The 22,265-nt window shown below is 39.3% G+C and overlaps 1 protein-coding gene across 1 annotated transcript in view; it reads right to left on the bottom strand.

Moving 5' to 3' along the window:
• LOC139614948 (titin-like) overlaps positions 1–22,265 on the bottom strand; it is a 192,916-nt gene that overhangs the window by 118,383 nt on the left and 52,268 nt on the right. Inside the window, exons 51-76 of the mRNA XM_071472645.1 lie at positions 14,496–14,786; positions 13,643–13,930; positions 12,864–12,980; positions 12,492–12,774; positions 12,174–12,357; positions 11,101–11,181; positions 10,703–10,970; positions 9,435–9,512; positions 9,314–9,340; positions 8,884–8,940; positions 8,746–8,790; positions 7,897–7,956; positions 7,551–7,619; positions 7,084–7,155; positions 6,761–6,838; positions 5,559–5,786; positions 5,088–5,177; positions 4,821–4,916; positions 4,573–4,662; positions 3,615–4,304; positions 3,352–3,426; positions 1,593–2,999; positions 1,041–1,148; positions 753–845; positions 438–533; positions 135–227 (exon numbers count right to left, since the gene is read on the bottom strand). Of these exons, the coding sequence (XP_071328746.1) occupies positions 135–227; positions 438–533; positions 753–845; positions 1,041–1,148; positions 1,593–2,999; positions 3,352–3,426; positions 3,615–4,304; positions 4,573–4,662; positions 4,821–4,916; positions 5,088–5,177; positions 5,559–5,786; positions 6,761–6,838; positions 7,084–7,155; positions 7,551–7,619; positions 7,897–7,956; positions 8,746–8,790; positions 8,884–8,940; positions 9,314–9,340; positions 9,435–9,512; positions 10,703–10,970; positions 11,101–11,181; positions 12,174–12,357; positions 12,492–12,774; positions 12,864–12,980; positions 13,643–13,930; positions 14,496–14,786 (5,064 nt within the window). The remainder of the gene's footprint in view (positions 1–134; positions 228–437; positions 534–752; positions 846–1,040; positions 1,149–1,592; positions 3,000–3,351; positions 3,427–3,614; positions 4,305–4,572; positions 4,663–4,820; positions 4,917–5,087; positions 5,178–5,558; positions 5,787–6,760; positions 6,839–7,083; positions 7,156–7,550; positions 7,620–7,896; positions 7,957–8,745; positions 8,791–8,883; positions 8,941–9,313; positions 9,341–9,434; positions 9,513–10,702; positions 10,971–11,100; positions 11,182–12,173; positions 12,358–12,491; positions 12,775–12,863; positions 12,981–13,642; positions 13,931–14,495; positions 14,787–22,265) is intronic.

The raw sequence follows: 22,265 nt of genomic DNA, 5'->3' as shown, positions 1-22,265 counted from the left end.
TTGCACTGAAACAATGCAAGACTGGGGACACAATAGAGAACAAGTGAAATGGCAATCATAAGTGAAGAAAACAAAACAGTGAACACATAGACATCCAGTTTACAACAACATACAAAAACAACTCAAGAAACTACCTGCAGGGGGAGCAACTTTCTCTGCAGGAGCAGGAGGAGCAGGTACAGTCTTTGGTATTGGTGCAGATTGCTTCTCCTCCTCTGGAGGAGATACTTTGGGAATACAAGACGCCAAGGTCATGACCAAGAAGACAATAAGTTTGGTCTAAACATCATGAGTAACACAGTTAAAAAACACAAAGATCTAAAGACAAATGAGACAATAAAGACAACCCAAAAAACAAATTGGCAAAAAAATAAAACAACACGACTGACTGTTGATGCGTCAGCAAAGACAAGGAATGTACAAACTGAACAGACTACCTGCAGGAGGAGCAACTTTCTGTGCAGGAGGAGGAGGAGGAGGAGGTGAAGGCTTTGGTGTAGGTACAGATGGCGTCCTCTCCTCTGGAGGAGACACTTCAAAATACGAGATGCCAAGATCACAACCAAGACAACAACATTGTCAATTAGGAAATAGACAGTTGTACTGAAAAAATGCAAGACTGGTGACACAATAGAGAGCAAGTGAAATGGCAACCATGAGCATACCTTTTGATCAGCCAGTAAAGAAAACAAAACAGTAAACAGATAGAAATCCAGTTTACAACAACATACAAAAACAGGTCAAGAAACTACCTGCAGGGGTGGCAACTTTCTCTGCAGGAGCAGGAGGAGCAGCTACAGGCTTTGGTATTGGTGCAGACGGCTTCTTCTCCTCTGGAGGAGATACTTTGGAAATACAAGATGCCAAGGTCATAACCAAGAAGACAATACGTTTGGCCTAAAATTCATGACACAGTTAAAAATCACAAAGATCTAAAGATAAATGAGGCAATAAAGAGAACCCAAAAAACAAATGGGCAAAAAGTATAACAAAATGACTGAGTCAGAAAAGACAAGAAGTGTACAAACTGCACAGACTACCTGCAGGTGGAGCAACTTTCTGTGCAGGAGCATGAGGAGGAGGAGGAGGAGGAGGAGGTGAAGGCTTTGGTGAGGGTGCAGATGGTTTCTTCTCCTTTGGAGGAGATTCTTTGGGAATACAAGAGGCCAAGATCATGACCAAGACAACAATGTGGTCAAACAAGACTTATTAATGATGAAAGATGATTAAGACATTAGTTACTCCAAACAACACAAACAAACAGAAGAAATAAAAGGAATGAAGATGTGAAAAAATGTGAACTGATGAAAGAAAAACAAAACTTGACAGTGAAAGATGTTAATTGACCAAGAGGGGTTCCTTAGTGCATGGCATACCTTACAGAGTAGTGATATAAAATGTGTTTCGAAGACAATCAACAGACACAATGTAAGAATGTGAAGATAAGTGGAAAATGTACCATCTTTTGCTGTTATTGAAGACAATATTGGAAGATGTGTGAGTACAGTAAATGTGAGATGTTAAATCTCAAAAGAAGAGGGGTTGATCTTATGGCGATCATGAGCCTATGAGGCTCAAGTATGAAAGAATACCTTTCTGAAGAGTTTGTTGATCAATCCCCTGGGTTTCCTTCTTTAGTTTCTTGTCATCGTCTCTTGTTGTTGGAGGTTTAGTTGCAGTGGTTCTTGCTACCTCAGAGGAATCAGTGTCAGGGGTGATTCCTTTTGGTGTATAAGAAGCAGGTTTCTTGGGTGGAGGAGTTTCTTGCTCAGGGGGAAAAGGTTTTTTCTGTGGTGGAAGATGAGATTTTTTAGGAACCCTGTCTTTAAGGATAGGTTTCTTTGACAGGGTCAATTCTTCAGAGGGAAAGTCCTCAACAACTGCTTTGGGAAGTGCGGGAGAGGTCTTCCTTGATTCGGTTTCCTCTAGTAGTGAAATTTCCTCCTCCAGACAGATTGTTTTCTCAGGTGAAGGAATCTGAGCTGGATCTGGCGATGACACTTTCCTACTTGCTGGGACAGATCTTGTTACTTGGACAAGTTCTTCTTCAAAAGACAGTACTTGTGGCACAGCAGTTGGTTTCTCAAGATACATTTTTTCTGCAGCTTTGGAAGTTCTTGTGATTTCTTCTGTTGGAGACTTGGGCAGCATTGCTTCTATCTTAGGAGGAATCGTAGTCATAGGATGAGAAAGAGTGGTTTTGGGAAGGATTCTGGTTAAGTCTTGTTTGGATGAGGGCAAAAAAGTTTCTCTATGAGGTGGAAACATCGATTTGTCAGATGGAACTTCTTCCATTCTAACAGAATCAACTTGCTTCAAAAGAGTGACATCCTTAGGTACTCTAGACTTATCCGAAACATTGACTATTTTAGGTATAACAGAGATTTTAGGTTTATCTAGATCCTCCAATGGAAACAAAGCTGCTTCTTCAGGTTCTTCACGAGTTACTTCTCTCTGTTCTGTATTAAATGCTTCCTTGAGTTTGCTTCTTTGTGTAGTTTTCTTGCAAGCCTCTTTTTTGAATGTGATTCCAGTGGGAGGGGGAGAAACTTTTTTCTCTGTAGGGTGAATCATTTGAGATGGAGGTGTTATGTGTATTTTTGATGAGAGAGGAACAACTTTCTTTAGAGGTGGAGATGCAGACCTCAAAGACATTTCTTCACAACGGTCCACAGCTTTTTCCTCACAAAGGTCATCCTCCTCATATTCTATGTATGCTGGCTCAGTGTCCTCTAGTGGCTCAGTATCTTCAACTTGCTGATCTTCACTGTACCATGTAGATACCTCCTGCTCTTCCTTTTCAAGAACCATTTGTTGTCTTCTCTCTGTTTTCAAAGAGATTTCTTCTGTCACAACTGACCCTTTGAGCTTCACTTCCCTTTCATATGTCCTGACTTGCTTGTGTCCAGTTTCAGAAATCCTTTCTCCACAATCCTTCTTGAGGCAAACCTCGTTTCTGTCTTCAACTACTGTTTCCGTAAGATCAGTGTTCAAGGGAACTGGGATAATTTTTAAGATATCACCCAAGATTGAAGAATTGCACCATGGAACGGTGGCCAAGAGGAAAATGACACAAAACAAAACTCATCAAGACACAAAAAGATTTCACAGATTTCAGTGCAGTATACATTCTACTGTGATCCTCATTTTACAGCTAAACTACAAGTATTATGAATCACTATCTCTCTGCTGTGGAGTTTCTTTATGCTTTGGGTGGATTTCTTCTACTTTTCCAGAAGGAATAACCTCATCTTGTTTCAGGGACAAATAAACACAACTAGTCAAACTCCAAAAAACTGAGGGAGATTTGTACTGACTGTACCCAAGAAACATTTTTAAGATTAACCATACCTTTCTTCGGTGTAAGCGCCTCCAGCTTTGGTTTAGCTAGTGATGTTGTTTCCTGTAGTATCTCCCTCTGTTTTACTGTTTTGGTAATTGATATAATGCCACAAACAGTTAACACACATGACAGTACAGTCATTAGTACAAAAGATTTAGCTGAAAGCATCTCAGATTAAAAGATATACTGTATTACAAGATCAAGATGAGTTAGTTAATAAGATTTTCAAGCTTAAATTAAATTTGTAAGTTAAATTTACAGACATATCTACCTTGCTGCTGAGGCTTTGTAGCCGGAAGAATTTGTTTTGGTGTTTCCACATCTTGTAGTGGTGTTGGTTCTTGGTGGTGTGGCACTGGTTCCTCTGTTACTAATTTTGGAACCTCTGCCAGTTTCTTTGGCTCTGTTGGTAGTTCTGGAACAATTTTGCGTGCCCCTGGAGGGGGTTCTTCTGGAACCTTGCTTGGTGCCTTTGGAGCAATTTTAGATGTTTCTGGGACTTCAGGAACCCTCTTTGGTGCCTCTAGAACTAATTTTGGTGTTTCTGGAACTTTCTTTAGAGCGTCAGGAATCTTCTTTACTTCTTCCGCAAGCTTTTTGGGTAGTTCTGGAACCTTCTTTGATGCCTCTGGAACTATCTTAGGTGTTTCTGGAACCTTCTTTGGAGCTTCAGGAACCTTCTTTTGTGTTTCTGGAACCTTCTTTTGTGTTTCTGGAATCTTCTTTTGGGCTTCAGGCACCTTCTTTGTTTCTTCCATGACCAGTTTTGGTTCTTCTGGAACCCTCTTTGGCATTTCTGGAACCTTCTTTGGCACCTTGGCAAACGTCTGTGTTTCTTCCAGAACCCTCTTTGGTTCTTCTGGTTTTGTATCTGGGATATACCTTGGTACATCTGGCTCAGGTGTACCAGCCAGTAGATGTGGTTTTCTTGGAGGTTCAGGTGTCTTTTGTCCTGAGACAGCTTAGAAGAATATTTATTTATAAGATGATGATATTGTTAACTACTGTATATTTTGAAAGAAAAACCCAAAAGTGAAAGTCACACTCTAACGAGTGCTTGGCATGCTTGAAGATATTCATGGAAGATATTTTATAAAGATTGCTCTCCATGTGATACATAAAAATAGTTCTAAAAGCAAAACTATAAAATATAATAAAACAAATTTAAAACATAAGAAACAACACAAACATAAAACACAGAAATACAACAAAGCAACTATTGAGATTACCTTTAGTTGGAACAGCTTCAGCCTTGAGTGGAGTAACCTCTGGTGCAGGTGTTTGAACTACACGTTCTTCTGGTGAGGGTACATCTTGCACTTAAGAGAACATTATGAATTGCTTAACTTTTAGGTAATGACCAAAGCTAACATCGAATCAAAGATCAAACTCTTAATGAGTGAATTCAGAGGATGAAAGAAGGCATGACAGGAAATGAAGCAGAACAACTGAAAATTCAATGGTCAACTATTAATACCTTTAGTTGGAAGACATTCTGGTGTTGAAGGAGTAACCTTGGCTGCAGTTTGTTGAACTTCAGGTTCTTCTGGCTTTGGTGTTTCTGATTTTGGTACTTTAAAGAACATTATACATGTTCAGTAACCTGGTAACGACTAAGGCGTCAACATTACAGTCCACTCTAACGAGTGCTTAGAGCCAAAAAAAAAAAAAAAATTTTAATTTAAAAAAGACACATGGAGTAATCAAAGCACATAAAACACACAACATTAAAGAGTTCCCGCACCTTTTACCACAATATCTTCAGTCTTTGATGGAGTAATCTTGGCAGCAAGTGGCTGAGCTATGGCTTCCTCTTGTTTGGCTATAGCTGTTTCTTTGGAGAACATTAAAAAGTTCAATTTTTACTCTGTTTTTGTGAGGTCATTTGAGGAACACAGTGTGAGCTTCACTGTCACTTTCACTATCACTCAAGCGATGACATTCATTTCTAGAGTTAGTGTGTAGAAGGATTATATAAAAAGCTGCATTTGAACATCCTAAATTTGTGTGTGGTCAACTCCAAATACATTAGACAATGTTAATTTTAAAAGATCCAGATCAAGAGGTTAGTGGTGACAAATGTCTTAGAACATTTGAGATTTACACAAATGTGTTAAAAAAAACATGTAGATTATTGCAAGACGAGACAAAACAACAAGAAAGACATACTTTATAACAAAATTTATTTTAAGTTGCACACTGTTTACTACTTTACCTCTCGGTTTAGGAGCTTCTGGTGCTTTCTTGACAGTTTCAACTTTTGGTGCTGTGGGTTCAGGCTTTATTTTGGCCACTTTGGGCTCAGGTGCTGCTGGTTTCTGCGGCATCACTTTAGGCTCACGAGGAACCATTTTTGGCTCTGCTGTCATTGGCTTGGGTTGATAGGGTTCAGGAGTGACCTCTCTGGGAACTATCTCTGCTTCAGGTTCTGGTTTGGTGTATACTGAAGGTTTTTCAAGGTTAACAAGAAAAACATTACTGAGTCAACAGAGTCACACACTGCCTTAAGAGTTGAGGGAAGTAAAAGAAGAAAAAGATAACACACAAAACACAAACATATATAAAACAGACAGACAGCAAGAGCACAATGCTCTTTTTGCACTGTAAGAAAGCTGACAACAACTAAGAAAAGGAACTTTAACAACATTAAGTTGTAGACAGCACTCAAGAGAAAATGTTAAGGTGAACTTCATCTTATGTTTTTTTGACAGTTAAAAAATGTGTAGCCTTTCAAATTTGTGAATTTGCAATCTAATTATAAAAATTGATAAATAAATGATAAATATATAGAGAATATACTTTATAAATTATGTTGTGTATGAATATAAAACCGAGGTAAAAGTGACAACATTTTTTAAATCTATAAAGAGATTATGGTTAAGATAATCTGATTTTACCAGTTAAGTATAAAATGAGATTCCTCTAAAATTTCATGCTAAAATGACAATTATGAAATATGTGTAAATATACAGTATCTTCCATATGTACAAATATTTGCCTTCGTTTTGCATTTGCTTTACACATCTAATTAATAATGTAAGAATGTAGATATTGTTCATACTAAATTGTAAAAATTTAAAGAAATCCAAAAATTCAACATGTATGAATTTTGAAAATTTTGAATTGATATAATTTTTCATACAAATTCAGAGGCTTTTCATGTTCAACTTTTTTTTTTTGCATTTCAAGTATTAAAAATGTAAAGAAATATTGTATTACAAAACCTGTTTAAAATATTGTAAAGAATTTACACCTATCATATCTACAAGAATATACCTCATGAAAAATATTCTGTGTTGTAAAGGTTTAATCTGTTTTTGTGTTTCATATTAAGAATTAAGAATGCGAGCCAATGTAGACTCTGTAAGACACAAACATTCAATGTTTTTTTTTTTTAAATGATGATGAAAATGATACCTTTTGGGGCTGCAGGTTCCTCCCTACAAGGCAGAACAGCGACAGGTGCCTCAGGCTGTGGCTTCTTTACTTCAGGTACTTTAAAACATTATCATTGATTCAGTTTTCTGAGCATGGAAAATGTTAACGTTAAGATCATTTATTATTATTTGTTTTTAAGAGAGAAAGAAGTAAACAAAGAAAAGAACGAACAATGGGACTGATCAAGAAAGGTCTACAGTGAATGGCTGCAATACAAAACACAAGGTACATGAATAAGAAGGAATTATGTAAGTGGTAAAAATGTAGAGAAAACATAAAAAAGTGGAGGTATTTGTAGATACCTTTGACTGGAGCTGAAGTTGGAGCTGCAGGCTCAGAGGGTTTCTCCTCTGGTCTCCTGTACACCTCAGGGACTTAAAATATCAAGAAAGTTCACATTAGAACTACGAAGCCAAACTCTACTCTCTACTTTATGCCATCTACATAACAGAAAGCTCTAATGAGGATTAATAAGTGCATAGGAGAGGCAAGTCAGGGTGAACAAGAGTAAAGAACGGGACACACAAACATGAATAAGAGGGACAAACATGAAAGTAGAAGACAGACAAGATCACCAACACCAAAACTGTAAAAACATGAAATTACAGCAGTAGGGAAAGACAAACTTCTATAAGCAGCACGTGGCGTTTTAAGCTTTTTACGTGTAAACCACGTGGATGGACAAATATGGCAGTTTGCAGATCAGCGGCTTTGTTACGTTACAGCCATAAGCTTTGTTGAACAGCCACAAGCCTGTTTGACTGTATACCTTTAGGGATTTCTTCTATCATCCCGAACTGAGTCCTCTCAACAATTTCTTCAACAGGTTTTTTCTCTTCTGGTGAATGAGAAAAGTGAACTTAGAAAAACAACCTGACTCTGACATGTGAGAACCGTTCAGTTCTTTAATTATCCCAAGTTATTACGGACGAGATAAAAGGGATTCACTCCAAATAAACAACCAATGAAGAAACATGAAGACAATGGTAAATGACATGTAAGAATAACATAAAAAAGACAAAAACAATAAAAATAAAAAGGTGTGACCGACAGTGTGATGACAGTCTTTATATTGATGATGGGAATTATTTTATAAAATAGAATGATATTGATACCTGTGATGGAGGAGTACCGAACAGACACCGTTTCTTCTTGAACTGTCAGACTTTCAAAAGCTACAGTAGACCATTAGAGGATAATCAGCTGTTAGAGATATCTCAATCAAATATTTAATCACTGCAGAGTTTACATTTGTACAGATGAGGATTGTGTGAAGTAATAATTTAAATTCTGGGATTAATCTCAAAATTCTGATAGATAAGACATAATTCTGACTTTATACTCAGATTAAAATAAGAATTCAGACTTTGAAACTAAGAATTTAGAATCTCAGCTTCATAAATTAAAATTTTGAGAATTATGTGATTAAAGTTAAGATTTAGACTTTAATATGCAGACTTTTAATATGTATGGCATATGTATTAATATGTATAATGATATTATTATTTGATTTAAAATTCCATTTCTGGCTTTTATCTAAATTCAAAAATGAGATTTGTGAGTGAATTTTCAAATTCTTTACTCTTTGTATTCTGACCTTTATTTCTACATTCTGAGGTTAATGATGACATGATTATTTTTTTCTCATATACATCCTCTTCTGTGCATTTGTTCCCATTTACTTAAATTTGAAATCTACAAAGAATGTGACTTGCTGTTATTGAGGTTAATTTGTGCAGATATTATTGTCGCACACGTGATGTGTTGAGGAGATATTAGAGTTATTAGGAGGGATGATGGTTGAATTAATATTAAAAATGATCACACAATTATTTAGGATGCGAGTTAAAGGCAGATGATGATGATGATGACGATGGTTAAATTTTAGGATGAAGGGAAATGGTTGACGAAGTGATGATAGTTAACATCGTTTCAGAATTTAATAATTCACAAAATGTTTGTACCTTTCACTTCTGTTCTTTCCTCGTAGTGATAAACTTCAGAAGAATCTTTTGGTAGAAAAACACATTTATAAATGACACAAGCCGAGTCAATGTGGAGTGAAAGTTAAGTTTGACTGGTGAAAACTGTCCCAGACTCACCTCTGTAAACAACCATAGACTCTGTCTCTGTTACTTGAACTGACGTGTCTGGGACATCTAAAGTTTTAGCCACAAATAAAACTTCAGTTAACATAGAAATTAACGGAAATAATAATAATAATAAAAACGTGTTGTGGCAGCAAAACTTAACATTTCTTCCATTTCAAATGAAATAATAATAATATAAAGTAATCTGCTCATTAAATAGCTTAGTCATACATTTTTGTGGTTTTATTATACTGTGACATAATAGCTCTCCCAGTGACCATGAATCTCAGGATACTATTTCACTGTCACTTTAATTAAATTGGAAATAAACACTACAGATCTTTGTCCCTTTGCTTGCTGCTTCAGACCCAAATTTATGGTTGTGGAGAAATGTTCAGTTTCACTGTCATTAATTTTCCGTTCGCTGTTTGAAAATACTCACCCTGAGGAACCCTTCCTAACTCAATTTCTGTGAAAGGACAAGGTACAGCATGTTATTATACCTGCTCTGGATGGCTCTAACATTAACTCTAGTAACTTAACGTCTGATACAATTTACAGACCTTTGCCTGAGAGGTAAAGCTCAGCTGTGCTACGAGCTTCTCCCATTGGCTCCAGACGAGCGATCACAGAATAAACGCCTGATGGAATGGAGACATCATTCATGCTGATTACATCATATACTGCTGTCTAACATTCGACTAAAATCTACATGAGAAAACCCCAGTCACACCTGAAAGTGTCACTTTCTATATGTTGGACAGTTTGACTTCCCCCCTGACGTTTTCTCAGGAGTTTTACATCATTTCATTTAATGAGTTTTATTGAAGACTGGAGAAACTTTGTTGGCTTGGTCACTTGACAGTATAATAAACACAGTGTCGTCCTCTCTTTGACTCTGTCTAAACCAGGTATCTGTTTATCCTCTGACTGAGTAGCTTCAATGAACCTGGAGGTGACACTATCAACTCTATTTATTAAATGTGTGATTGTTACCTGTGTTTTATATAACATACAGTTTGCTGATTTTACTGCTATCTTATGTGTCTTTTACAACAGACCCCAAAAACATAATTTATCTTTTGACCCCAAACTAAATGTTCAACTTTTGTGCAGCCCTAAAGTTTAACATCTCAGATTTAACATAATGATTTCATTTAGTTGTCCATCCATCGTTCCATACTTTTACTTTTGTAATCAATGATATTGAGAATCATGAAGAAAACATCTTTCCCTGGATCCTTTCAAAATAGTAAAATGCAGCTTGAATATTTTTAGTTTCATGTTTTCTGTTTGTTAACAAACCTTCATCATCTGCTGTTACGTTGCGGATGGTCATAAAGTGCCGCCGGCCCTCAGTCCTGAAGTTATATTTTGGGCTCTCTTTAAGCTCCCATGACTCTTTGTACCACGTGACGGTGGCGTTGTCGAAGGACAACTCACACTCGAAGGTGGCAGAGTGGCGTTCATTGACTTCGATGCTTCTGATGCATTTAGTGAACTGAATTTGTTCGGCTAAAACCAGATAATCAGAGTTAATCTGATTGTTTATAACATCGATTATTTTATTGATTGGATGTTATTATTTACGTATTAAAACTGTTCGAAGTGTTTATAGTGTCAACTAAAGAGAAACACAAAGAACAGGAATGCACAAAACACAAAAACAACAGCATCAAAACCCTGAGGGTTCAAAGAGGTCAGTTTGAGCTTTGTTAGTCTGGAGTTGTAATGCTCACCTGTAACCAGCTCCAGACAGACAGACAAACAGACAGACATACACACAGGTAGGTGTCCAGCAGACAGGAAGTTCAAACATTAAAACTCCTACCTGTGACGGTAAGTTTGGCATTGGAGATGTGAGGACCACACACCACTCGGTAGTTGCCCTGATCTTGGACCTGGCAGTTCTTGATCTTCAGAGAATGGCGGTTGCCCACGCTACTGATGTCATACTTGTCGCTGTTGTCCAGTTTTTGGGTGCCCTTATACCAGGTCAGGGTGATCTCTGGGTAGTTGATCCTTATCTGGCACTCGAAGGTTGCGCTCTGGTTCTCACTGGTTTTCTGGTCGCTGATGTCCTCCAGTACAGAGATAGGCTGAGAGTTTGAAATCACTATGAATTATTTCATCAAAGCCTGAGACTCTGGGGGCTTCATTGTTAACTTCATCAGTGAATGTGACAGTCTGAAAAAAAAAAAAAAATTCACTGCTCTCCAGTGAAGGTACCTCTGTGCCAACACGTCCCTCCAGCTGCTCGATGAGTCGGGCCATGTCCTCCTCCTCAACCCGACCACCATGCTCCACCTCCTGCAGTGGGAAAGATGACTATTAAAGTAACTACAACAAAATCTCTTTCTACATCACAGATGTGTGATGAAATGTTGAAGAAAGATCTGAATCATTGCTCTGTTTCGACCTTCAGTCACATCTTTTCTTCCACAGGAATCCCTAAACCTGTAACTTTACATGTAACCCTTGTCTGAGTTTCTGGAGGTAAATGAGCGCTCTGCTCAGGAAGTAATACTGATCTCAGTTCCAGGTTTTCTCAGTATGAAGGAGAAGGTACCAGAGGTATTTTTAAAATCACGTAGTGCCTCACCCAGCAACTATTTTTATTATTAATTAATCTGCCATTTATTTTCTCAATCAATAATTTGGTATATAAATTATAATTTTCCTAAACCTAGTTAATGCTTCAAATGTTGTTGTTGTTTTGTTTTGACCAGGATGAAAAAAAAGAGCAAATATTCACACTTGAGAAGCTGCAGCTTCTGAACTGCCATATTCTCTTTTAAAATCACTTGTTGCAGTTTAATTTTCTCGCAATTAATCAACAAATCATTTCAGGACTGAAATCCCGTAACACTCTGTGATTCATTTTGATCATCCCCTTCTGCAGGTGGAGCTTGTCTGTGAATGACGTCAAAGTCAATATCAGGTCCACTTTGTCCACTATTGTCTGTTCCACAGATCGACATGGCGCCATCTTTTCAATGGTATATATCTAAAATATTATGATTGTAAGAACCAGAGGAAGCACAAAGCAGAACCTAGAACCAAGACTTTATGGGTTCTTAAAACTTGAGGTTATGGTTTCTAAGTTCCTGAAGTGTAAATATGTCCCTGTCAACAGCTTTTTGTTAAACTGAACGTACACGTTGAGTCTGAATTTTAGTCTTAAAAGTAGTTGAATTACTTCTAGAAGCTATATTTTCAGTATTTGCGTAACTTGACCTAAACCACTAAAGACTGATTATCATTTGAATCAGTCATGTGTCCTTAAGTTTTCTGTCTCTCACTGCTTTTCCAGTCTCCATCTCCTTTTCCCTCTTCAGGAACTCAACAGCCTGTAGGATGGCCCGGTAGTCATGGATTCCGTGCTCACGCAGGATCCTCTCATAGTCTTTGGGGTCATGACCTCTGAGCAATGACACAATATCGATGTCTTCATCTTTCTTGGGGCTCTTCTGCTTCGAGGGAGTCCTGGCACAAAAATCAAATACAAAATCAGAGATGGTGTCTTCTTGTCACCAGGACCAATATAAAAAGAGTATCTCTTATTCAAGAAGACAAAACTAGAGAAATCTATTGCAAACTACACTCATCAAAGCTCTTACTTCTTCAGTCTTGTCCTCATGTCTCCGATTCCCTCCACTTCCTCCTTTTTGGTGACCTCCACCTCAGCGCTGCATTCAATCTCTCCATGCTTGTTGGTGGCAACACACCTGTAGTGACCGGAGTCGGACTTGGTCACCTCTCTGATCTCCAGTTTGGCATCCTCGCCCTTCTGCTCGATGGAGATACGACCACCAGGAGTGATCTGCCGCCATTTGCCCTTCATCCACTTTACGCTTGGGATTGGGTCACCTCCGATCTTGGCGATGAAGGTTGCAGTGCCCTCTGCAAAAAATAAACCAAACATGTAGTATCATATTGCTTTCAGGACAACTGGCCAGAGGTCCAGAAGGAACTTCCAACAATTTACTTACTCTCTGTGACAGAAACATTTTTGGGCTCCTCAATGAAGAACAGGTTGTCAAGCCTTTTGACTGGAGCAGTTACATCTGGGGCAGCAGCCTCAGTGGGTGTAGCCTTGGCTCCTTTGTCTGTAAATAAATCATAGAGGAGAATGTAGGATTGCCACACTTCAATGAAACCAAGAAACCCAATCAGAGCCTTTAACCTACCCATTACAGTCACCAAAGTCCATTTTCATCAATCTCACATACAAGTATATAGGTATGTCCTGTGGCTGAAGATACGCTTCTGTTAGTGTAATTAGGTGAACCTGAATCCATGATGACAATAATGACAAATATATCCACAAAGTCTATTGAATCATTTTACATTCAATTGTGAAAAGTCTTCTTTTGTATGAGCAGATGTAAACCTTAGCAAGGCTTTTATCACAGAGGTATAACTGAATCGTTTCAAAAGGGAAAAAAAAATATTTTCTTGTTGTAATGAATTTAAATGCTGCAGATCAAATTTATCAAACACCCTGCCCTGACAATCTGAAACATGACTGGAGGAGAGAGGGGCAGCCATGTTGGAATACAGCCAAGCCTTTTGTTGGGTAAAGCCACCTAAATTGTTCACAAGTTACCTGAAACCATTTTTACGTGCCCAGACAAATGAAAAGTATCTCAGTTGGATAGAAAAATGCCCAGAAACACAGGGTGAGTGCTGTAGCAATGAGTGGAAAATGAAAAAGTAAACACATGATGTAAGAAATATCACTGTTCATGACACAAACTGATTTTGTTACCTTTCACAGTGACCCTGGACTTGCAGAAATCACTGCCGGTAGTGTTGCTGGCCTTGCAGAGGTAATCCCCTGTATTGTTCTTTGAGACTGAGCTGATCTCCAGACAGGCCATCCCACCAACAAAGGTGATTTTGGTATTTCCACTGGACTTCAGCTCCCGCCTGTCCTTCATCCACTGGATGGTCAGAGGAGTAGAGCCACTGACATGGCATTTGAGGCTCAGTTTTTCCCCCTCGTTCACCATCACTGGCTCCAGACGGTTGTCAAACTTTGGAGCCTGGCCGGTTTCTAAAGGAGTGGTGGAAGAGAAGCAGGGCAGCTAAAGGTACTTGCTTGTCAAACAGTAACATGATGGACAGGACTCTTTGGAAGAATTTGTCAGAAACCTTTAAATGGAGTACATGCCTTTCCCTACACAGATACAAAGTTCAAACAACGTTTGTTTCCATTTGTGTCTCTGTTAGAGCTCTTGGTCTGTTATCTAGCTCTGAACCAGCTGGAAAAACCTCTGCTCAAAAACAATTGGACCTTAATTTTTTTATTTAAACTTGTTTATTCTAAACTTCCTGGTCAACTGAAAATTGTTGCTTTCTGGACAAAATGCTTCAAAAATTAAGACTGAAAAGCTTCTTGCACCAGCTGCCTCATGAGGACACATAGCTAAATTTCAATTACATCCAAATTTTGTAGCAACCCAGGTCTATTTAAGGTAGACCAAATGGATTGGGTCCTTGGATTTTTGGGAATCAATTTTACCTGAAGGTCATTTAACTTGCAGAAGAACACACAACAAAAAAAATGCCCAATCATCAATAGTTTTAAATAAATGATGATGACAAACTGACACTCATACCTGAAATAGTGAGAGAAACCGCACACAAAGCTTTTCCAGCTTCATTGGAGACCTCACAGGTGTACACCCCACTGTCAGAGCTGGTGGAGTCTCGAACACACAGCACAGCAATGTTGTTCTTGAAGCTGATGTCATATTTGTTGGAAGCTGAGATTTCATTGTTGTCCTTGTACCACGTGACGTTCAAAGGCTGGGAACCGGACACCCGAGCCTCCATTGTCACTGTTTTACCCACTGAATCCACCATGGACTCGGAGGGCCTCTTGAGGAAGTTTGGAGGGACTTTGCGCTCTGTTAGTGAGGGAGAAAGTGAAGAAAATCAGGCCGTGTTGTGATATGGTGACATGGTTCGAAATTCAAATCTATCATCCACCAGGCCACTGGGCCTTAACCATAGCATCAGGGAAACAAAGAGGCACACCACGTAGACAACATCAACATGACCTACAACACAATACAGAATATTGACCCTATTAAATCCTTCTACCTGCCTATGAATCCCTTTCTCAAGCAAGCAAATATTATCTGACCCAACCATAACAACACAGACAATGTGCTCTCAGAGACCCTGTAGGTCATAATAAACTCTTCTCCTTTCCAAACCTAACAAAGACAAGACCAGCCAACCTGAAACACACCAAAAACATAATCCAGGGCTTTTTAAATGTTACAAAGTTCTTTCTTGTAACCTACACGCACAGGACCATGGGAAATAATAGTTACACTGGAAGTTAGCATCAGTGACTCCAATCACATGTGTAGAATGAATTAAAATGGAAGGGAATGTGTTAGTGTGTTACCTATTTTAACAATAGCATGATAGGTGTCAGTTCTTTCTGCATTGGAAATTTCGCAAATGTACTGCTCCGCCGCTGCAGCCCTGTCACTGTTGAGGACTTCCAGAATGCAGGAGGAGTCAGTGGTTTTGATGTTGTACTGATAAGAAGCCCAGATCAGCTTGTTGTCTTTCTTCCATGTCATGTAGACCCTCTGGCTGCCAGTGTAAGTGAACTCCAGCCTCAAGGATTTACCCAGCTCATGGTAGATGTCCTCTAGTTTCTTGACAAATCGTACAGGTTCTGAGAGAAGCAATGTTGAAGTCAGTCATAGAAACTACTGATCTTTACACATGGAGGATGGAAGACTATGTGACTGCATAGTATCCAAAGAGGTCCGTGGATGATTTCATGGGCAGAAAGAGAGGCTATGTGAATGTAGGAATCTTTACCTTTATCTTTACCCTTACATGAAGGTTAGAAATATTACAGGTGGACAGGCCCTGTAAGTGTCATTAGCGGTTAGCTTCAGGAATTATGAAATGCATGCATAAAGTAAATAATGAGAACCAGAAGCACAGTGTTGTTGGTTAGTATTACGTAAGCTTCACATAAGCTTGGCAGATATCAGAGCCATTGGAATTTTCACGAGTATATCTTCCACAAGCCTCTTCTATGTCATTGTTGAGGTCATCCCAGATGCAGCTGCAGTCTGTGGTCTTGACGTTGTACTGATAAGAGGCCCAGATCAGCTCGCCGTTTTTCTTCCAGTTCACGTTCACTCTTTTGCTACCGGTGAATGCAACTCTAAGTGTCAGCGGTCGGTTGTTAGATACAAAGGTGATGGTGAGCTAGCAGATGTTGTAACAAGAATTCAGTCATGAATCCCTTATTATAATTCACTGAATTGTTATATGAGGTATGTTAGAATATAGACAGGACAGCTTTTGTTCCAATAGCCTCTACTGCATAGTGTCTTTACCCATGGGGCGTTTCTTCTGATCGTCCTTCTGAAAACATGACTGCTTTATTTATTTATTTTACCATGGTTCCTGGATTCTACTTATTGTAGTTGCAAATGATAGTTTCTGCACCCACATAGCTGCATGACACAAACAAATGTGTAAGCCAAGCCGCAATCTAATGGACACATCCTCCTCTGCAGACACCCAGTGCAGTATAAACAGAACTAACCTTGTGCATTGTCAGCTTTTCTTAAAGGCCAAAAAAGAGGCCCTCTTAAAAATTGTTTAGCAAAAAGTAATCCAGGAGTAGGATGAAACTTTTACTTTCCACAGCTATGTACTAGCAAATGTTTGATGGTCAGTGTTGGTAAATGAGATGAATGCTTGTACCTTTCTTTGGGGTTTTACAAATGACATAAGGATCACAGATGGCAGAACTTTCTGTGTTAGAAATTTGACAAGAATAGACCCCAGCAGCTTCTTCTCTATCACTACTGAGTACTTCCAAAACACATGAGATGACTTGGTCATCTTGACATTGTATTTGTACAAAGCCTTGAACAGCTTTCTGGCTACATTCAGCTCACATGTACTTGCTGACTGCCAGTGTACATGCACATCAGGCTCAATGGATCACCTAGATGGTATGATGTGTCTTGTTGCGTTTTCACGAAACACACTGGTTCTGAGAGAAGCAACACTTGTGTTAAACATGTCATGTTACCTCACCTGTTAGCAAATCAGTGAGTGAGTATGTTAGGTGGAGTTACCTAGTCTGAAACGATGTTCGTGAGGCACGTTTGGCAGTGGCTTTACCTATCTTAACCCATCACAGCATGGCAAATCTCAATGCTTTCTGAATTGGAAATCTTGAATGAGTATTTCCCAATGACTTCCTGACTGTCAATATTGAGAACTTCCAGGGTGGTGGACAAGTTGGTGGTTTTGACATTGTATTTGTAAGATGCCCTGATGGGTTTTCCATCCTTCATCCAGCTGACATAAATCCACTGGCTGCCAGTGAATGTGCACTCCAGCGTCAAAGGAGGGCCAAATTTATAAAAGGTATTTCTCAGTTTTCTCACAAAGCGAATGGGTTCTAAGAAATATAGCAATAGTGGTGGTAGATAATGTAAACTGTGGTTTTTAGCCTCTTAAACAAGCTGATTGTATGTCATCTTAGAGAAGTATAAGTGATTTAAGTGATTTTTGAATTCCTATAATGAAACGATGAGGTACGTTGCTAAGGTGGTTTACCTAGTTTAACATTTCCATTGGAGATATTGATTCCTTTAGTATTAGAAAATTCAGGTGTATCTTCAGGTGTATCTTCTGACAGCATCTTCTCTGTCACTGTTGAGGACTTCTAGGATGCAGGTATCATTGGTGGTCTTAATGTTGTATTTATATGAGACCCAGATTAGTTTGCCATCCTTCTTCCAGGCACATTCTTTGCCTACCAACATATTGAGTCTGAAATATGTGTCATCCAGTTTTTGCATGAAACAAGGCGGTTCTAAGAGGAATGGTTGGGTTAGTTGCATGTAGTGGTGTGAAGTAAGTGAGATCATTATTTACTCCCAAAATCTACTGTGGCTACTGCGCAAATGTAGACCGTGTATGTTATTGACACAGTTGATGAATTAAAATACCTAGGCTGATACGAGCATGGCAGAGATCTGTTCCAACTCCGTTGGAAATTTCGCAAGTGTACGTTCCAGCTGCCTCAGGCCTGTCACTGTTGAGGACTTCCAGAATGCAGGTTGAACCAGTAGTTTTAACATTATACTGGTAAGAGGCCCAAATCAGCTTGTTATCTTTTTTCCATGTGACGTAGACCCTCTGGCTTAAGGTGTATGTGCAGACTAGTTTCAGTGGCTCACTGACTATCAAAGTCACGTCCTCCAGCCTCTTGATAAAATGCACATGTTCTGAGAGAAGCAACACTGGTGTTAAAATGTGCTCACTTTTATGTTGCCATGCATTTCTATGCTTCTATGTCAATCATGGATGATGATGTAACTGAGGGACTATGAAGTGAAAGTTACCTTAGTATAAGCTACATTAGTACCCGGGGTAATGTTTACTATTTCTGTATAATTAAAATAGCATGAATCACTTTCTTAAAAGAGAGTGGATCCTTGAAAACTTGATCTACTCGATCTTGATCTTGTTAATCTACAGCTTGTTCTTGACTGATAACTGTTCATTGTAGAAGTCAGTTGCACAAAATGTGCCCTTAAAACTTGATTCACAATCACAGTAGAATTCATTCACATAGAAGGACAACATAAAGAAGTATGGAAAATGAACATCACCTTTCACTGTCACAATACAGCTGGTGGATGCTGAACCAATCTGGTTCTCAGCCTTGCAGATATATTCTCCATGCTCAAACTTGGTTGTTTTGATCAGATGTAAAGTGGCAACACCATTAGCAAAGTCCATTAAGCAAGTGTTGGACTTGCGCAGCTTTCCATCAGCTTTGAACCAAGCTACAGAGATGTCAGGAGTTCCTGCAATACAGCATTTCAGGATAACTGGCTCACCCATAGTGACCTCCGCTGGCTCCAGTTTTTCAACAAAGTATGGTTGTTCTAAAGTAAAAGATGATGATGATAATTTAGTATGACTACAGCTGTTGAGTTGTGGATGGACAAATGAAAGAATGGATCAATGAATGACTGAATAAATGAATGGTCATGAATTTCATGCATTGTAATAATTTTACCTAGAATTGAAACTTGTGCTTCACATCTATCACTTCCAGCTCCGTTGTCTACTTCGCAAGAATATCTACCAGCTGCCTCCATCCTGTCAGAGTTAAGAACCTCCAGGATGCAGGAGGTGCCTGTGGTGATCATATTGTACTGATATGAGGCCCAGATGAGTTTACCATCCTTCTTCCAAGACACATTTACCCTGGAGGTTCCAGAGAACGTGACCTCAAGCCTCAGAGGCTTGCCCTTTTCAGAGGAAATGTCCCTCAACTTCTTCACAAAATGGACTGGTTCTGAGAGAGGTAATTCCATGATCAGTTACATAAAACTCATTTTTGGAAGTGTGCAGACAGTTAAAAAAAAAACTATCCTGTCAACAAACCTTTTACAAACAGGTTAACTGAGCAGCTTTCCTTCCCTGCACTGTTAATGATCTGGCAGTTGTACTCTCCAGCATGGGACTTTTCAACTCTGTTGAGCACTAAAATGGCAACATCGTCCTTCAGGGCAATCTCACAGCCTCTTCCGTGCTGCATTTCCTTGGCTCCCCTGAACCATTTCATTTTCAGGGGGGCACTGCCTTTCACTTTAGCTGAGAAAGACACATTTTGACCAGGCAAAGCTTCCTTCGCCTCAGGTGTTTCCACAAAAGATGGAGGTTCTAGGTTTAGATAAAAAAGATGGATGGAAATCATTACATTTAAGCCTAATCCCATTCTAAAAAAAATATCCCTGAAATATTTGTTTTTGGCTTTATTTGCATCTACTGACCTGTTACAGTCACTGAAGCACTTGTCTCACTGGTTCCTGCAGTGTTTACAGCTTTACATGTGTATTTGCCAGTATCTGACATCCTGATAGTTGGAACTCTTAGTTTGCAGTTATTGTCAGTGCAGCTAATGTCATAGTTTGGCCCAGTTTTGATCTCCTGGCCATTGTGGAACCACGAGGTTGTTAAAGGAGAAGAGCCAGTAACCTTACACTCCATCTCACCAGGCTTACCCAGAACAAGGTGGGTGTCTCTCAGCTTCCTTATGAAACTTGGTGGAATCAATTTATCTATTGTAAGAAAAACAGCACATTATCGAGCATTTCTGAGCTGACTAGTAATTAAAAGGGTCAAAATTTCACAAGTTCATGAAATTGCATGTACACAATGGGCACCAACCTGAGACAGATAGCTTAGTTTTGCAAGAGGCTGTACCAACATCATTTGTAACCTCTAATTTGTATTCTCCAGCATCTGCTTTGTCAGCAGATTGAATCTTCAGGGTGGCAACCTTCTTTGTGAAGGACATCTGATACTTGGCACCAGCAGAGAGGTCTTTGTTATCCTTGAACCACTTAATTTTCAGTTCTGGTGAGCCAGACACTGTGACCTCAAGAGCTGCATTTTCTCCTGACTTCACATTCAAGGACTCTGGGCTATCCATAATAGCAGCAGGTTCTAGAAATTAGCAAAGAACATATTATGCCACACGCGTTCTTATGCTGTTGCTGGTGGTAATTAAATAATGTCTAACATTCTACAAACCTAGAACATTCACTTGAGAGACAGACTCCACAACTCCACAGTAATTCCTCAGATGGCAGGTGTATGTACCAGCTGTGGCTGAGTCAGCTGTGGGCACTACAAGGGTAACCACATTATTCTCAAAAGTGATCTTCCTGTTGTCACCATCTCTGAGGATGTGATCTTTGTCCTGAATCCAGGATGCAGTCAAGGGTTCAGAACCTTTTACTGTAGCTGTTAGTGTCAGCTGCTCACCAACTCTCACAGACTGGTCCACTAGTTTCTTGACAAAAGCTGGTTGTTCTGAATAGTGATGGAAAGATCATAGTGACGGATGTGATCACACTTGGACTAAGATTTGATGAAATGGCCACTGATTCTGTACTAACCTTTAAAGGTAATGGTAGTGCGACAGGATTCATTTCCTACATTGTTTGACACCCTGCACTCATAAACACCAGCATCATCTTGCTCTAGTTTCATAATGCGAAGCGTCGCAGAGCTGCCCTCACTGACCATCTTATACTTCTTACTCTCCTTTAGTGGCCCTTTGTCTTTGTACCAGTTAACCTGGAAAGGTGGAGTGCCATACATCTCACAGTGCAGGCTGGCATCTTTCCCTTTAATGCTCTCCACTGGGCTTGGAGTTTTAATAAAGGATGGGGCCTCTGTAAAATACATTGAGATATATTAACAGAAGTAACTAAAAGTCAAGTGTTGACTGTAGGCAGTTCTGCAGGACTGATCAACTGGATATAAATCCAGAGGGTCATGCTGAAGTTCAGTCCATGCTAAAGGAATCCATCCAGACAATGAAAAAAAGAACAAAGATCATGAGAGAGTGAATGGAAGCATTCGCTTATGTTCATGCCATGACAAGCGGGTAGTTCATATCTTGTTGAGGCCAGAGAAATGAACATGGAAGGGAAATCAAGGATAGACTGTATACCTTTACAGCAAAAATAAGCTAAAACATGTTTTAAAAAGAGGTACCACTCAGACTCATGCTTTCTGACACATTGGAGGACAGGAATCAGATTTGCCAATGAGACAAAAGGCGGTGCCAGTGGATTCCATGCTGAAGGTTTCAGACAGGGTTCAAAAACACTCAAAGAAGGTCAAACTCAAGATGTAATGTCAAAATCTGCATCACAGCGAATTTTCATTGTGTTTTTTCCATGCCACAGAGAGGACAAAATCCACAAACCAGAGGGGACAGAATCTATAAAACAACATACAGCCAGTATTTCTACTCAATAGCTGACCTTGAACTGTGAGAATGGTGCTGCAGCTTGCACTGCCAGCATCGTTATGAGCCTCACAGGTGTAGACCCCATTATCCTCAAACCTTGCACTGTGCAGCTGGAGGTACTCAGTCGAGTCAATAGACATTATTTTATAGTTGCCTCCGTCGGTTATCTTTTGGTCATTTTTGTACCAACACATATTCAGGGAGTGTGAGCTTTTGGCCTTGCATTTGAAACGTTGTCCCTCACACTGCTTCACAAAGGTAGTGGGAGGCAGTTTCAGGACAAACTGAGGAGGTTCTGCAAAGTTAAAAAACGATCAAGTTACCATCGTGAGCCTAAAGCGACACTTGAGCATCAATGTGACGTATAGAGGGTGTGAACAGGTGATTCTGAGAACAACATAGATACTTCTGGAAAGAAAAAAAAACGGTCAGGTGGGCAGTCAGAGAAAATGACAATGAAGAAAGAGAAGCTGTGAAAATGGAGAAAAAAGATGGAATTAACTGCATGGCGATGGACAAAAAAAAAAAGAATAGTCCAACCTTT

Source organism: Trachinotus anak, unplaced genomic scaffold (genome assembly GCF_046630095.1).
Source record: "Trachinotus anak isolate AG129_WGS33_773 ecotype Australia unplaced genomic scaffold, CSIRO_AGI_Tana_v1 ptg000039l, whole genome shotgun sequence".
Lineage (NCBI taxonomy): Eukaryota > Metazoa > Chordata > Actinopteri > Carangiformes > Carangidae > Trachinotus > Trachinotus anak.
Note: the sequence above shows the minus strand (reverse complement) of the source record. Positions and strands in the feature narration are given on the sequence as shown.